Source organism: Aedes aegypti, chromosome 2, assembly GCF_002204515.2.
Source record: "Aedes aegypti strain LVP_AGWG chromosome 2, AaegL5.0 Primary Assembly, whole genome shotgun sequence".
Classification (NCBI taxonomy): domain Eukaryota; kingdom Metazoa; phylum Arthropoda; class Insecta; order Diptera; family Culicidae; genus Aedes; species Aedes aegypti.
Window position 1 is genome coordinate 226,336,622 of NC_035108.1, and position 18,673 is coordinate 226,355,294.

General features: G+C 36.7%; 1 protein-coding gene across 1 annotated transcript in view; it reads right to left on the minus strand.

Annotated features, from left to right (window-relative positions):
* Positions 1-2,719: 2,719 nt before the first annotated feature.
* The window catches only part of LOC5574632 (Down syndrome cell adhesion molecule-like protein Dscam2), a 109,683-nt gene continuing 93,729 nt past the window's right edge, over positions 2,720-18,673 (minus strand). The window contains exons 14-23 of the mRNA XM_021844202.1: positions 18,162-18,644; positions 17,890-18,106; positions 13,753-14,127; positions 10,404-11,014; positions 10,176-10,337; positions 9,976-10,122; positions 7,699-8,403; positions 6,410-6,845; positions 5,811-6,205; positions 2,720-2,945 (exon numbers count right to left, since the gene is read on the minus strand). Coding sequence (XP_021699894.1) covers positions 2,743-2,945; positions 5,811-6,205; positions 6,410-6,845; positions 7,699-8,403; positions 9,976-10,122; positions 10,176-10,337; positions 10,404-11,014; positions 13,753-14,127; positions 17,890-18,106; positions 18,162-18,644 — 3,734 coding nt within the window. The 3' untranslated portion in view covers positions 2,720-2,742. The remainder of the gene's footprint in view (positions 2,946-5,810; positions 6,206-6,409; positions 6,846-7,698; positions 8,404-9,975; positions 10,123-10,175; positions 10,338-10,403; positions 11,015-13,752; positions 14,128-17,889; positions 18,107-18,161; positions 18,645-18,673) is intronic.

Sequence of the window (18,673 nt, forward strand, 5' to 3'; positions counted from 1 at the left end):
CTTATCATATAAATTTAACCCCGTACACTTAATTAAATTATGTTTTCAATTTTTTAGAAGAATTGGAAAATTGACTTCCTATGCATTGCCATGTGAAGAAATCTGAGCTTCACGCATAGGGTCAACTGTGGCAATTGCCTTCGTCATCGCGAATAACTGAGCTCATATTCACAGTTGATCAAAAGAAGTGATTTGATTTTGTAAGTGGAAGTGAAATTTGGCTTAACGTAATCACATTCGTAGTCGCGAATGGGCATCAAACTCAGAGATGCCAAGTCAACTTTTCAAAAATCTGCAAGATTTTAAAAATTTGTCAGGAAAAGTCTGGATCGCTTATGTCGTATATGAAGAACCTTAGAAGATATTTACAAAACCTTACAAATTCATTTCAAATTTTATCTGGATTTTCCAGATTTTTGAAGCGACATTTTGAGGCCAAATCTTCCAGATTTTTGTGAAATGTGGCCTCAAAAATCTGGAATATTCCAGACAAATCTGGAAGGTTGGCAACGCTGATCTTCAGATTTCCTGAAAATTACATTTTTCGAAAAATATTTGGTAGGCGTGATAGCATCATTATGAACAACCCATCGGTAGTTTCGGTCCACGCCCGGCACGTTTTAGAAAATAATTCTTGATCTCAAGACCACCTGCTTGGCACATGTTATTTTCGATCATCCTATTTTTATATAGGGAAAGGCATATAACTTCACATTTTCTATAAATGAAAACTTTTCTTCGAAAAACTATTTTGCAGGCGTGTAGTCATCATCATTAGCAATACAGTGCCTTACCGATATTGGCAACAAGGTGTGATTCTTATGTTGCCAAAATGGTGATGTTGCTGAAATCGGGAATTTTGAAATGCTTCTGTTTTTTATCTCTAAGGCCGTTTCATCGGTTCGTTTAACGTTTAGCGGTTTAAAATAACCCTGCTCTGGAGAGAACAGAGTTAGAAAACAGATTTTTTTCAACTTCTTGAGATTCCAATAAGTTAAAATCGCTAAAAGGTAATGCGAAAAATATGTGTATGCGAAATGCATCTAACGAATTATTTCTCAAAATGGATTACCTGCTTTGCTCTTGTTCACAGTTGATCAGCAGAAGTTTTGTCATTTCATTTTGTATGGGAAAAGGCATCTAACTTCATATTTATCTAAAATGAAAGCTTTTATCGAAAATATATTTGGTAGACATGATAGCCTTTATCATTACGCACAACCGGTACCAAATATTTTTTTGGAAATATTTCCTAAATTTGAGAAATTATTCGCTAGATGCATTTCGCCATACAAATAGTTTTCGCGTTACCTTTTAGCGATTTTTCGCGCATAGACACTAGCGCATGTGCGTTACTATGTGGTGAGTAGCGAATCAGGCCATGCATGTAATCCATTGAAAATTCGATTTTCTAGTGAAATTTGTCCATTTTAAGTTTTTTCATCCAATCAAATAAAAAGGCTTTTATTTAAAAAAAATTGGTTGAAATGCAGAAATTTGCACATAAAGGTTTATAAAGTTCAGGTGAACAAGAGATACAAATTCAACTTTCTTTTAGCAATTTCAGGTAAACTTTAAACGAGTTATGAAACATGAAACATTTGAATGATGAAATAGATAAATTATAATGAAAAATGAAAATGGATTTTTCACCCCTAGGGGAAAAGAGGGGCAAGAAAAATTTTTGTACGTTTGAAAGTATGGATGATTTGGTGCTTCATAGTGAGTGACTCATTTTACCGAAACTCTTCACATAAAACGGACGACGTTTTGAAAATTTACCTAAATTTTGGAGGGAGATTGTAAAAAATATTTTTTGCTTCAAATAACAACTTAAAATTTTAAAATTTATGTTATTATAGCTAACTTGAAAGCTACGCTTTCAAATGAGACCTGTTGAGTTTAAATGGGTTATGATTTCGTTGAGATGAACGAAGGTGAACGAAGTTGATGAATTTTAAGCAGTCCAATTTTGCTGACTTTCCCACACTTAGGATGCTGCCAAAAATCGAAAACAAAACAGATCAATCTCAAATTTTGAGGAACCGTCTCAATGGCATAGAAGTTTATAAAAAATATGAACAAGTGATTTTGAGAACATGAGTTTTTGAGATTTTGTCCGGCCATGCGCCACTGTGCAGCGTTGCAGTTAAATATACATTATTAGATGGTGAAATGCAAAACGCCTCTAGATTTGTGCAGACTAATTTCTTCTTCTTCTTTCTGGCGTTACGTCCCCACTGGGACAGAGCCTGCTTCTCAGCTTTGTGTTCTAATGAGCACTTCTACAGTTATTAACTGAGAGCTTACTATGCCAATGACCATTTTTGCATGTGTATATCGTGTGGCAGGTACGAAGATACTCAATGCCCAGGAAATTCAAGAAAATTTCCAACCCGAAAAGATCCTCGACCGGTGGGATTCGAACCCACCACCCTCAGCTTGGTCTTGCTGAATAGCTGCGCGTTTACCGCTACGGCTATCTGGGCCCCTACTAATTTCGTATTGATTGCAAATAGGTTGTGCCCTCAATTTTACAATGGTACCACTTCGACAATAAAAAGTATCGATGCACATAAAAAGCATTAATAATCAGTCAACCATCATTGGAATAGTAAATTATTGTTCTTATTACTTCAACCTTCATCGTTCATTTCAGTGTACTGTTATGTATGTGTTATTATAGCAATCATTTTCGGATAAAAATAATACTGTTATGTGTTATTATTGCATTATTTATTCTCATAAATTACTCTGGAAACGTGGTGATTTTTCCGGCATTCTGAATGTAGGCGCTCTTGAAAATTCGTTGACTGGGCTATTACTATCAGATTCTGACAAATTGCTAGGAGCTGGTGTTTTGTTCCCGACTCTAGAGTGATACTTTTCTTCATATCTCGTGTGCTTATATCCAGAGCTACTGGGTAGGTTTATTGAAGAATCTCCTGTAAAAAGTAATGAATGAAATTAGTAGTGGAAATTACAGAAAAAAAAATACAAGAAGGATACGCCTAATTATTATCCAAGAAGGTAGGATGCTGCAATCTGAAAAAAAGATGGCTCGATGCATTTCAAGATACCCTAATCCAGGGCAACAATTATCGGTTTTTGCATTTTTGTTGAATATTGCATTTAAAAATGGAAATGTTGCATGAAGAATAATGGGTCATATGATAAGGTATGCTATTATCGGCACCAGAGCATCCCGTAAGTACTTGTAAATGACCCAATGGTTGCAAGAAATTATTACATTCCTAGTAAAAAATCTTAAAGATTGATGTGTCGCATGATATGGATTGCAATCATCGGATTGACGTCCTTCCATAGTGTCCTTCTCTAGGATATTTCAGAAGTACTTGTGGATGGCCTTATGTTGTATACAATGGAATGGATTACCTGCTTTGCTCTTGCCCACAGTTGATCAGCAGGAGTTTTCTCATTTCATTTTGTATGGTGAAAGGCATCTAACTTCAAATATCTTGTTAGTGGAAGCTGTAATCGAAAAAAATATTTGGTAGGTGTGATAGCCATCATCATTACGCACAACCGGTACCAAATATTTTGTCGAAAATAGTTCACAATTTTGAGAAATAATTCGTTAGATCCATTTCGCCATACAAATATTTTTTGCGTTACCTTTTAGCGATTTTTCGTGCATAGACACTAGCGCATGTGCGTTACGGTGTGGCGAGAAGCGAATCAGGGCATGCATGTAACCCATTACTCAATATGCATTGCATTATAAATCCGTTGCACGTCCAACTAAGGTTCATTTTATTCTGTATGGGGAAGGGCATCTATGCATGATAATAAATCTTCGAGCTGTTTAGTGGAATACCTATAAGTAGATGAAAAAACCGAATTTAGTACTTTACCATTTAATTCCACTAGAGTTTGTATCCTTTGACAGATACGCGTATTTCGACCTCAACTGTAAGGCCGTCTTCAGTGTCGAGTCTAGTACACGACACTGAAGACGGCCTTACAGTTGAGGTCGAAATACGCGTATCTGTCAAAGGATACAAACTCTAGTGGAATTAAATGGTAAAGTACTAAATTCGGTTTTTTCATCTACATCTATGCATGCCCTCATTCGCTACTCACCACATAGTAACGCATATGCGCTAGTGTCTATGCACGAAAAATCGCTAAAAGGTAACGCGAAAAATATTTGTATGGCGAAAGGCATCTAACGAATTATTTCTTAAAATTGGGAACTATTTTCGAAAAAATATTTGGTACCGGTTGTACGTGATCCTAATGACTATCACGCCTACCAAATATTTTTCCGATAAACGCTTTCATTTACGAGAAATTTGACATTAGATGCCCTTCCCCATACAAAATGAAACGAGAAACCTCCTGCTGATCAACTGTGGACAAAATCAAAGCAGGTAATCCATTGCTTTATGGTCAACATTTCATTGTTTATACAGATCACAAACCCTTGGTGGGAATTTTCGGAAAAGAGGGTAGAAATTCAATTTTACAAAGATGCTGGTAAATCTAAATACAAGACTTTTTATTAATTTTATTCATAATGTCTGGTACGCTTATTCTTCGGTGTGATGCAAACGCAATATTTTTTTGCTGGGATTTTCATGTGAGAGTTTGTACGGCTTGCGCATGATTGATATAAACGGAGAGTGGAATGAGAAAAAAAAAATCAGCAATCACAGAAAAAGAAGACCGTCTCCGCGAGTCTCGTCTCAGAGTACAAGTAGTCAACAGATGTAGATGTAGCTTGGGAGTAGCTTTCCTTCTTCAATGTACGCTTTTAAGAATTTCAGTCATTTTAAAGTCAATAACGGCGTCGGCCACGTTCTTACGGTCAGCGGGAAAAGGAAGGATTATGAGTGTGACATCCATTGGTACTAAAGACCGAGAAAACCTCTGCATCTCCATGGTTGCCACAGGAAGGAGTTTGTTTTAGTGGGGACGGTTTAAAAGCTATATGATCTGGATTCACCTTAGTAGGTGATGTGACTCTTGCAACCTCAGTTCAACAAGTTACCGATCAGTCTCTAAAGCCAACGTAAGCTATATACCTAGTACTTTTAGTGACAAACCATTAAAAATGTTCAAACGGCAAGTTATGTCTCTTAGGTTGATATGAAAACGAGCAACATGTCGATACTTATAGTGACAAACCATTTATGTTTTGTTGAATAAATACATGAAAGCAACACTCCTGTCATTGTTATGATAAATATGTACAGTCAACTCTCCACATCTCGATGTTCTACATCTCGATATCTCTCCCTATGCCGATGATTGCTTCGGTCCCTTCATTCTGCATACGATTTCCCTCTCCACATCTCGATATCCTCCTTATCTCTATATCTCCATATCTCGCTGTGTTCCTATTTATTTTTCGTTCCCAATTTTCTCTCCATATGTCGATATGAACACTATCAAAGGTTACTAGACCAGATTTAAGTGTTTCAGAAAAATTTAAAAACTTGAAATGAAGTTTGTTTGTTTATTATTTTCCTAGTAACGGAGTGATTTTCAATCTAGTGTTCACTAAATTAATGTTCTTTGTCTCGATCTCTCCCTATCTCGATGGTCCCTTCGATATCGAGATGTGGAGAGGCGACTGTATTTCAAAATGTGTTAAATATAAATAAAAGCATGAAAAGAGCTCACTAAATCGAACATCAATTTTTAACTGCAAATCCCAAAGCTAATTTTAACACTTTTTATTTTAATTAATAACATGTTGGGCTTGATAGCCAGCACCATCATGCACTTTCATTTTATTATTGAACTTACAATGGAAGATTCAATTTATTTAGTATTTTACTAACCTGCACTATGCGTTTTCTTATGCCAGCTTGTTTTCTCTTTGGCATTTCCAAATCCTGTGCACTCTAATAGAGGATATGCAGTTGCATTGAGCTCATTTTCAGGATGTCCAAATGTACGAAAATGCAGTGAATAATCCATTGACGATGGTGTTCTGTCGCGTGATCTCGTTTTTAAAATACGTTCGTTGTTGTCGTTGAATGTGGCATATGGTGATATTTCGTACATTTCGGAACTGTCTTCCTTGTCTATAATTTTTACTGGGGATGAACTATAAACCTGTTGATTACGTGCATATTCGCATTCGTCCTTTTGATTTGTGTTACTGGATAATTCACTGATGCTGTTTCTCGTATTCGAAAAGCAGTAAATCCTTTTATAACGAGTTAAAATGAATCTAAAAAAAAACAACACGATTCAGCAATAAGCATCTTGGCTATAGGCATTGTAGTTTGGCAGAAAAATCATGCACCATCCGGGAATCGAACGAAGGCCGTTCCAGCATGGCTTTGTTCCATAGTCGCAGACGTTACACAATATGTGACAATACTAAGGAAGGCCTTTTTCAACATATTCATATGTAACTAATGAGAGTACTTACCCTGCAACTGCTATTGACCCTAAAGTTACAACTGCAACGCTTGTTTGAATCCATTGGAAATCATCATGCATATTGGATGTATCTGCTGTACTATCAATCTCAATAGTTGGATACTCGAACGGTGGTATTTTGTCTCCCGTAAGAGTAGTTGTTGCAAAATTGAACTGCACAGTTGTTTCTCCGGCATCATTATTGGAAGTTATCTTTAGTTCGTACCATGTACCAGGCACAAAATCGCAGAATGAGATACTTTTATTGCCCCGTTCTACTCCTGATATATCAGAAGAAACCGTTGTCCAGAAAGGTGTGTGTAGTCGACGATACTCGATAGAAAAATGTGATATTGGACATCCGCCATTATGCCAAGAACTGAGTTTTAAATACAGACAAGTTGAATTCGTTGCTATCAAATCATTCTCCTGAGGTATTTGTGGTGCTGAAAATAATGTTAACTGTACATGTTATGCAGATATTTTACTCTGATCAAAAGTTTAGGGCATTCAAGTATAACATGGCTATTATTAATGTTCATTAGGCTAATAATTTGCGCCTAAACTCGAGATATCAATGAACTACCCGTCATGTTCTCAGATGATCAACAGAAATAAAACCATTTTAATAGGTAAAAATCTAATAAACTTTCATTTTAGTATATTTAGTAGGCGTACAACTTACCACAACACTTTATTTTTTTTATTTACTCAACTACATGGTAACGCACAACGCTAGTGTTATTGTCCAAAAAATCGTTAGAAGGCAACACGGAAAATACTTGTATTGTGAATTGCAGCTATGGAATTATTTCTCGAGATTGAAAACTATTTTCTAAAAATATAAGCCTACCGAATATTTTTGGGATTAAAGCTTTCATTTTCGTGAAACTTGAAGTCATATGCCTTTCTTCCTAGAAAATTAAAAGATATACTTCTGCTGATTAACTGTAGACATGAGTAAATCAGGTAATCCATTTTGCGAGAGAACATGAATTTAATCCAAAAAGTGTTAACATCGATTGTAGATAATGAAACATTATATAAACAAATTAGTGAAAATGATATGAAATACAAATTTTGGTATTTCAAATATATGTTTCAATTTTCTAGAGGGGCTAAAATGTTTTCAGCGGATTATAACCACAAGCCCTTTTATGTAAGACAATGATTAGAAGATTATCTTTTCGTGACAATAATTATCAATGCTAATGCATTGGCATAGATAATTATTGTCACGAAAATATTATCTTATAATCATTGCAATGTAATGTAACTACATGTATCCAAAAGTCTTACCTTTGCCTTTCGTCCAAACAATGAGTTCTTCAGTTGAAGGTCCTATGCCAACTTTGTTATGTGCATTAATTTTAAAAATGTATTGCGAACCACATTTTAAACCGTTCAGAACATACGCATTTTGGTCTGAGGATATTGGAATACTGATCCAATTTCCATTAGTTGGCCTATAGAACAGATTATAGCCTTGTATAGGCGTTCCACTATCATTTGCAGTTTCCCACATGATACCAATGCTATCATGAGATGCATACTGTTTGGACAATAGTGTTATGTTCGGCGTCTGCAATACTATCAGCGTATACGATATATCATCCTCACCAAATAAATTCTTCGCTGAGCAGGTATAATTTCCGGAGAGATTTGGCTCAACGCTATGAATTTTTAAATATCCTTGTGAAATAGCATAATAGGGACTGAAAGTTACTGGTTGATCGTTCGTGATCCAACGTGTTCTTGGCGTAGGATTTCCCACTGCGATACACTCCAAAAATATTGTAGATCTAACGACAGCTTTGATTGTTTGCGAAAAAGATGCTATTTTTGCCGGTGCTCTAGTGCTGGTCGTTTGTGATATTACAGTAGTTGCTTCACCTTCTCCTTTTGAAGTGGATGCTGTGACCCAGAAGTCATACTTGCGATTTTCTAATAATCCTCGTACTTCATGCAACAATGGACTTGTCTCTTCTATACGTGCAATGTAACCTAGGAAAAGAAAATAACGTTAAATTAGGTTTAATAACTTTATAATTTTTTTAACTTTTTACTTTTCAGAGCGAAAATCTTTTTCTTTCTGGTGTTATACTGGAACAGAGCTTGCTTCTAAGCATGGAAAAGTTTTCTGCAGAGTCCTTGGAAGAATTTTTACACGATCCTGAACGGAATTCTCACAGAATTTTATAACAGTGAAATAAGAATATTGGTGGGACTCCAATATGCAATTGTTCGAAGTATCGGATATCATACAATTTATAAAATTCTTCCACTTGAATGTTTTTCGTTGATTGAACATCGTTAGATATTACAGTTTTTTATGTTTAATTCTAAAACCAATAAATATTTAGTCTACTAAAAATGTTGCGCAGCCAACATCTTCATAATTTGAACTTGTAAAATTTCATTACAAACGTTATAAGTAGGGAAAGTGATTCATTGGTTGTGGGTGTTCCTATAATTGCGGTAGTGCCATTTATATTGATTTTATTGGATTAGCCATAGAACCGACACTACCAATCGATATATTGGCTTGTCAATACACGAAATAGTAAAAAACATCGTTTAAATCGCTTCTAAATTGATGAAATAGCACTAAAACTGCTTAAACTTTTCACACTTGCACCAATAGTTGCGATAATGTGTTACTATAACGGAGGATTCCATAAGAAAACAGCGGATACGCAACTGTAGGAACTCATGAAGGTGATTATACAACGAAGCCACAACTCGAATTTTCAAGAGCATAAGTCTTGAGAACTAAACTGCGATCTGCGTTGAAAATGTATCTCATTGGTCACATACCAGCAAGCAAGCAATTTGATTGATTTTCAATGCGAACGGTTATCAGATTCTCCAGTCTTGTGCACTTGAAAACACAAAGCATGGCCTCGTTTTATAATCATCTTAAAAAGATACCGCAGGAACAGTTTATCAATAGTAGAGGTATAATTTTTCACTGAAATCATTTTTCTCATTTAGTAAATGGTCTTTATTTCCTTTTTTAACAGCAATAGGGTGTCTGTACCAATGATAGAGACAAAAGTAACGGGTTGAGGAATTAAAATTCGCCAGAAAATAACGGAAGCTCGTTTATCATATCTGAATAGCCACTCTATGTACATTCACTTTACTTTGCACTTCTTGAATTTTGAGCGATTAAATTAAGTTGAATAGTGCAGTGCTTAATACCTCCACTATTAGAGCATTTAGCCTAGTTGTATGATGTAGAGTAACTATATTAAATTGAAAGTGAATTAAAATAATACAATTTTCAAAGAAATGCAAAATAGACGTCAATAACTCGAAAAATGTTCTAGGAATGAGAACATTTCAATGATTTGAGTGGAATTGCGTGATACATTTCAGCGCGGGACAAATCATCATAATGCGGTAGGTAATATCCCGCTAAATGCGAGACGTCTGGTCACTTCAAATTACACTGAAATTGAGACATTTTATTTATTTTCTCCTTCCTGCTTTTCACCAAATTGGAGGGGCCAGATGAGAAAAAAAATTTCAAATTTGTTCCGACCTTATGAACAAATAAAAAAAACTACTTACTTTTTGCTGGTCCAATTTTACCATTTTCTTTACTAAAAATTGTGTAATGCGAAATAATTCCATTGGAATGAACGGGTTTTAGCCACGATACTAAAATAGAATCAGCAGTCAATGTAAGAGCTTTGATACCAGCCGGTGAATTTGGCACTGAAATTATAACGATTAGTAGGATTTTTGATTAGAAAAAATAAGAGCATTACCGTCTTCCTCGGTAGAACAATACACAGGACTGCTTGCCATTCCGTCCCCTGACAATGTGAAACTAAGAACCTGAATGGAATAGTTTGTTGCCTTTAAGAGAGCCTGTAGGTATGTTTCTAAATTAGATGTCCTTTTGATATCATATGGGAGTATAAATTCATCTGAAAATATAGTTTTATATAGATTTCTTTTTTTTTTTTTTCATGAAAACGAATATAGCTGCTTACTGTTATTGGCTAGTGGCCGGAACAAAACTTTATACCCTTGTAAAACACCGTTGTGATATTGAAGGGGAGGCTCCTGCCAGACAATTTTAATACTCTGAGAAGAAAGACTTTGACAGGTAACGTTTTGTGGAGGGGCTTCTGGGATATCTTCCATTGTAGTGCCATAAGTAATTGGACTCCATGGTCCAGCTGACATTGTATTGTATGTTCGTATCTTCACGGCATATCTTGTAAATTTCTTCAAATTGGCGATCGACATTTTTGTAGTTGCCCAACCATTTGCAGTAAATGTTAAATTCGTTACATTGGTGTTCTCTATGTAGTTGATATTTTGCTTCTCCTCGACACAACTTATAATGTAACCTAAGAGTTCACCGTTCCACGAGTTTTTGTTAGGGATATTCCACGTCACAATCAGTTCACCTTTTCCCCCGGGTTTTATTTTCAAATTACTAGGTGGTTCTGCTGGCGCTTCTTCGTGTGTTTTTACCACTAAGGGATTGGTAAAGGATGAACTTTCGATCTCATTGATCGCAAGCATTCTCATCAAATACTGTGTTGCTGGATGGAGTCCTATAACATACGCCTCATCTCGCGTACTGCTTTCAACACTGTCGAAGAGAAATGAAATTTGGTTATTTAACTAAATATAGTCCGTTATCTTTTATGCAATTCTTGAGCTTTTATCTGAAAATAGCTTAATTATTAAGAGTTGTGATCGATCTTTGAAGTTCTGCTATACCTAGTTTTAAAGATTAAATTTCCTGTTTTCAATGGTTATAAACTATGATAAAACATTTCCAATAAAAAAACATTGTCCTTTCGTTTTGGAGATAGTCGTTTATATTATCCGGCGTGTATACGGCTAATGTTTATCACAAAAATAGGCATCGCCAAATCCTCCACCGTTCGAAAATGAAGGGTTTTGGCAATCATTTTAAATGTTCCTCGAAAAAATCCTCCGAGGGATCCCGAACAACTTTATTTTAAATAAAAATTGTCTCCAGGTTAAAGCTAAGTATGCTGTTCCGCTCAAGAAAAGTAAAAATTTCTGCGGGAAGAAATGGTCAAGAAATTTTCAACAGGAAGCTCCATTCGAAATAACATTTCTTTTCAACTGCGTACTGTGATCAAAGAAAAATGCTTTTCTTGACCATTTCTTGCAAGAAATTTTCCACGCATCGAGATAGGCAATTACTTTTCTGTTGAGGTGCATACTTCGCTTAAAGGCTGGTTCGCTACTGATAAGAAAAGGAATCGCCTATCTCGATGCGTAGAAAATTTCTCCCCAGAAATGGTCCAGAAAATCACATTTTTCTGATCGCAGTACGCAGTACTATTCTTGACCTAAACCGCATACTTAGCTTAACATGTTTATGAGTTTTCTCGCTGTTTTGATCTAAAATGACCCGATTTTGTCAGCCCCTTTTAGCGAAAAACTTTTTATTCTGACCGTTTCATGAAAGAATTTTCTCAAAATAGTAGTTATGTTGAAGGTACAATGAATATTGATAATTTGGGAAAGAAATAACATTGATAATTTGATCACACTTTGAATTACAGCCGAAAAACGTGTTGAAAAGGGGCTGACAAAATCGAGTCTTCTATGTAATCGTTTACAGCTGAGGACATACAGCCTCTGATTGTAGCCTACTTCGATGTCAAAAAGGACGAAAATGCAGTGAAAAGGAATTTAAAAAAAAGGTTGACAGTTTTCAAATGTACCGTGTTAATTTGAATTGCCCGGACGCTTCGAATCCCGGACCTTGACTAACACTAAACATATTTTTTCGATAACTTTTATACATGGAGAAGGTATTTAGAAGATATCGCAATTATGCATCCTAGATAAAAAAAAATCGGAATTTAGTCCAAGAATACCGCAAGTTTTGTCTTCAAAATACAGTGAGTTTTGTCTTCCAGCTATCAGTATCATAAACACGGTATATAGAGAAAATCGAAACCTCAAAAATATGTTGCAGCGATACGCTCCTCAATGCAAAAAAAAAAAACTGCAGTCACTATTCAAGAACTTTAGTGAAAAGTCTTTAAGGTGAAGAATCGAAGCCAAGCTTCAAATTTTCAAGAGCACAAATCTGGAGAACCGAACACCCGTTTGAGCTGAAAACTTAATCGATTGGTCAACACCAGCTAGTGCCCAATCGATTAAGTTTTCAGCTTAAACGTGGGCTTCGTAGCCGTGCGGTTAGTGCCACCGAGGCATTTAGTCGCATCGTACTACTTTTCGAAAGGAATGTTTTCCGACTGTGATTCAAATGTGGAAAACGAAAAACTACCCTTGTCGCTTGGTTAACGAAGCATGACGGAACATCAGACTGGTCCGCTACATGATGTTGTAAAGTTTCTAAAAACGCGCATTTGCCCAAAATTCCACGCGGCGAATGTTCCCGGAAAGGTTTTAGCGCATTTGCTCAAAATGACACGCGGCGTTCCCTGGAGGAAAGGAACAACCTCGGTTTTGCTCTTTTTTCACCTCATTCTTATGGGAGATATTTAACATTGCGGTGTTTCATCAAACGCGGTTGTTTCTTTCCAAGAACATTCGCCGCGTGGAATTTCGGGCAAATGCGCGTTTTTAGAAACATTACAACAGCCGCGCGGTGTATCATATTCAGCGGACCAGTCAATACAACCGCGTTTGATGAAACACCGCAATGTTATCTCCCATAAGAATTTGGTAGGGGCCTTCCTTAGCATGGTGGATAGACTTTGCGGCTATAAAGCAAAGCCATACTGAAGGCATCTGGGATCGATCCCCGATTTGTCCAGGATCTTTCCTTAATGGAAATATCCTTGACTTCCCTGGGCAAAAAGTATCATCGTACCTGCCACAAGATATATGAATGCAAAAAATGGCAACTTTAGCAAAAAAGCTCTCAGTTAATAACTGTGGAAGTGCTCATTGAACATCTATACCTGAGAAGCAGGCTTTGTCCCAGCGAGGACGTAATGCCACGAAAATGGTGCGAAGAAAAACGTTATTTGTCATCACTTTTTTCCATAGGAAAACTACAACGCCTTTGCTTTTAATTTTTTTGTTCTTGCCTATAATAAATAATTCCCTCGTACCTCCCAAGTGATGTTGGACATAAAATATAATTAATATCTGTATCAGTCTTGGAGATAATTCAAAAATGACGTCCATCATTTTGGGGAGGGAGGTTGGTTTTACGAAAATGTGACAGAGCATGTATTAGATATTGGAAAAAGCAAAACAGAAGAATGAGGGGGTTTAGAATCATGGACGTCATATTTGAATCTTCCATTATTGGAAAGTGATAACTTTAAAAAAAGCTATTCTTTTGTATCATGTCATATAAATACTTACTTTTGGACCTCATTAACTTTTGACAATGTTATGTTAACTACCGATGGATTTTCCCATGATGTATCCAGTTTTGATCCTAGATAATCCTTAACCATACGTAAAGGTTGATACTGAACGAGATAGCTGAGCACTGGCGACATTCCATCGTACGGTCGTTTCCAGGACAATCTAATTCTTCTGCTTCCCACTTCTAGTACTTCTAAATCCGATGGTGCATCGGGTCGTTCCTGTACCGCGAGATGTATAACATGTTCACTGGAACCATAAGAATTGTCTGCTGCACACACATATTTCCCAGAATCATACCGTTCCGTTTGACTTATGGATAATTGTGATCGAACTCCGTTTTCTACTTTCATCTGTACAATGCTGTACCTAGAATTAAAAAAAAAACATAAAAATAACTATTTTTATACTATGGTATGATACCACTGATTGCATTGGGAAATTCCTGTAGCGGTGACCAGTTATCGTTTTTAGTTCTAATTAATTTGCCTAAGCTGCATTTCTCTAACTGTTCTATTAAAGTTAAATCGCTTTCACCTTATTTCGAACAAACAATTCAATATATAACTAAAAACATCATTACACATGTTGCAAGAAGTTAAATTAGTTACATAGTTGACATATTATTTGAGTTTTTTTTTCTTTTTGAAATAGTACACTTCATTCAATTTCATGAGGTTTAAATTGAATAAACGGAAACAACTCGCAAAGCCTTTAGACCTATAGGCTTATAAGCCTTCCTCTGTTCTTTTGAAGACAATGCAAAAAATAATTGATGACTTCATCAACTCAGGTTAATGGGTTTGTAAATATCAATTTGGGTATCAATCAGGTAAATCTACCATTACGGCGCTGCAATTGCTGGTAAATAAAATCGAGAAATCTGTTGAAGCCAAAGAAATAGCCGTGGTTGCTTTTCTCGATATTGAAGAAGCATTCGATAATACATCTTACAGTCATAGAGCTTCAGCTTGGAAGCAAGGGGCTTGGATAAAAGTGTTATCGAATGGGTTATGACTATGCTCAAGGATCGGAAAATTTCTACTAATCTAGGAGGTGCGCAAATATCTATAAGATCTACTAAGGGATTTCCTCAAGGAGGAATGTTATCGCCCTTACTGTGGTCTCTTGTAGTAGACGAACTCCTTAGAAATCTAAAAGATCAAGGTTTTGAGGTAATTGGATATGCCGATGATGTGGCCATCTTGGTTCGTGGAAAGTTTGATAACACAATTTCCGATCGGTTGCAAACTGCGTTAAACATTACTCTCAAATGGTGTAGAAAAGAGAGGTTGAACGTTAACCCTTCAAAAACTATTATCGTGCCTTTTACCGGAAGGAAAAAGGTAAAGTTTACACAGCCTTCTTTGAATGGAGTTCAAATTTAATTTTCGGAAGAAGTTAAACATCTTGGGGTTACTTTGGATAAAAAGTTGAACTGGAACTCTCATCTGAGCAAGGTCATACGTAAGGGTACTAATGTCCTATGGGTCTGCATTAAAGCCCTAGGAAAAACTTGGGGACTGCGACCTAATATGGTAAACTGGATTTATTCAACAATAGTCCGACCAAAAATTACTTATGCTTCGCTGGTATGATGGCCCAAGACAAATGAGGTAACCGCTCAGAAGAAGCTGGCTAAGTTATAAAGACTTGCTTGTAGAACAATGACAGGGGCAATGAAAAGTAAACCATCGGTTGCCTTGGATACCCTCTTATTATACTGCCTTTGCATTAAACTGCAAGATGCAAAAAATGCCTTGCAGTTTATTCGTTATAATAAAATACTAGATAGTGATTTGATTGATCACATGAAGATCATCAAGGAATTCAATTTGAATTCCGATATGAAAACAATAGAAGATTGGATGACAACGAAGACCAACTATGATGTTCCCTTTAAAGTGGTTAAACCAAGCCGCTATATTTGGGATTCTGGTGGGCCAAGTTTACGTCTAGGTTCTATTGTAATTTATACCGACGGGTCAAAGATGGGCGACAATACCGGAGCTGGAGTTTTCGGTCCTGGTATCAGCAAGGTAATCGCTATGGGGCGCTGTCGCACTGTGTTTCAAGCTGAAATACAAGCCAAATGTTTGTTTCAAAAGTTTTTTTTTATAGAGGACAATGGGCGACCTCTGGCGATTTTTCTTTGCAAAAGTATTGCGCGGAAATTTAAAAATTTGGATAGGCTCGCGGAAATAACGCGCACCGGGCTATCGCCGCACAGAACAAAATTAACAAAGTGTGCTTTGCGTGATGATTGATAGAAGCATCACCAATAATTCACCACCAGCTGGGGGCCTTTCCTATCACATCGTAGATATACAATGTTGCTGAAGAAAACTTGCATCGTAATCTTTTAAAGATTTGCAATGGTGCAATGAAACAAGAACAACGGAGTCGCATCGTGTTTCTCAATTCAACTACGAGCGTTCATCGGTTTTGACCCAAGCCATGCCATGAGTTTTTATTTACACAGTTAGCAGATCTGCATGTCTGAATGGTACCTATTCCAAACCTGTCCACACCTGCTGATGCTGTATTTGGGATAACATGGCATATCTTATGTGAGATATAGTAATGTTTTAGTGTTCATAGCATACAATACAGTCATAACGATCATCATCTAGATTTGTTTCCCAATGTCATCAATCAAAACAAACAACCAACATCCTAGTAACGAGCATAGCTGTCTTTGATGTTTTGCCTGGAAAATTTCCTACTCGATATAGGTGGTTTTTCCAGGAATCCAAATTTTTCTTGCAACGCGTAATAAGTTTTCCCATAGTAAATCCCATACAAACTTTGAAGGGCTGGCGCTAGAATATAGTTTCACTGATCGAGCTGAAATTTTGCACAGTTGTTATGGGGCCTAAATGCAATCCAAAAAGTGGACTGGAGCGAGAATCTAAATTGTGTCCCATACTACTGCCCAAGTAGGTATCATCTTCAAAAGATAGGAAGAATCCAATCCTCTGAATGTCGCTTTGTCAAGCTAAAAACGAAACTGCTGACTATTTACTCTGCAACTGCGGAGCATTGCTTAATCAGAGAATGTTAACATTTGGAAAAGGGTTATTAGAGCCCTTGGAAATTTGGCAAGGTAGTCCTAATAGGGTACTAGACTTTATAAAACGAGTTGTGTCCAGTTGGGACAGTGTGACACATCAACCAATGTCTATCACATCTCAATTGTGAAAGGATATTTGATGAGCACCAAATAAAATATGGGTGATACCACAATATTCCTAAATAATGGAAGCAGTGATTAAAAGGCTCTACAGATGAGATAAAAATAATTGAATAAAATAAATTAAAGCTTTGGGAGCCTTCCTTAGCCGAACGGTGCCGTTTGTGGCAGTGACTAAAAACTGCATTTAGAGCCCCCGATAATAGAAGAGTTATCGTAGAGTTGAAGAAAAAGTATGATTACTGGGAGAAAGCCAGCTCCAGGCTGAACTTTTTAAGCATGGTAGGAAGCAGCTGTATCGTACCTTTCTTCTTCTTTTCTGAATACCTTTTGGAATCAGCTTTAGTTTTACTGCATATGTCTTGATCCAATTATGTATGAACTATATTGTACAATATTGTTATGGGAGTTTTAATTTTCTAGGGGGGCTTAAACTTTTCCAGGGATGGCTAAGACCCCCGTATTTACGCCAATTTTTATGGATAATTTTTCGATTCTTAGAGCCGATGCGAGATAGGTCAATTTTATTTTTCTTCTAATCTGACAAACTTTAATGTCAAACTTCATCATCATATTTAAAAACCAACTCAAACCTGATCAAGTGAACTATTTGAAGGGTAGACCACCCAGAAACTAACAATATTGTCGAAGCTCGGAATTTTCCCATTTTGTAAAAAACTGGTTCATAGCGAAGTCACTGAAACTGTCCTTTAAGTGGCCAATGTCCTTAGAATGATTTGTTGGACACCAAAATTTGCCAGTTTAGAAGAAAAATAAAATTGACCTATCCGGAATCGGTACCACGAGGTACGATAAACATTCAAAAAATTGCACTCGATGTGAATATTACCACCACCCTCTCCTCGCCGCCTTCTCTAAGGTGTTTTAAATCATAATGATTTTAATTCAGTTGCACAGCTAGCCACATTGTGTTTTACCTATATGTGTTGAAATCTATCCGAGAGTCCATGTGTGACCAAACAACATCAATAGGTTCGTCCCCTAGAGCTAAGCATTCCAGTGTAACAGTATCTCCTCGTCGCGAAGACATGTTCTTGGATGGTATGTCGAAATGAGCTGCAACATGGACATCCAGATGGATGATTTTTGAAAGGTCAGATCCAACTCCATTGGATGCCTCGCACATGTAGTACCCTAAAAGATAATGAAACGATAAGATTTTTTTTAATCTAGAGAAAAAAAAACTTACCAGCATCCGAGGGTGTCGCATAGTTGACACTGAGAGTGTTGTTCTTTGACGGTATTGAATGAAACTGTTCAGACATCTTGCCTTGTCCTTTCAACCAGGTTATGCGAGGCTGTGGGAAACCATCTGCTTCACAAGGTACTGAAATAGTATTACCTAGGACTACAGATAAGTCGTTTGGTTCTCGTTTCCAAGTTGGTGGGACTTGCACCAGAAGCTCGGCAGTGTAGTTTACTTGAGCTGCAGCGTTGAGTGCAAAACACGTGTACTTTCCACTGTGCTTAGCGGAAATTTCTTTCAATATCAACAGAGTAAAAAATTCATCCTTTATCTCAGTCACTTGTAAACTGGGTGAAATAATTATTCCGTCTTTCTTCCAGCTGAAGTAAATCGGGATATCACCGGACGATACCGAGCAAGTAAGCTGTGCTCTTCCAGCAACCTTCACGTATTTGGGAAATGAAAACGGTTCAATGACGGGTGGGCCTGGAAGTATTGGAAAACTTCATTTTAAA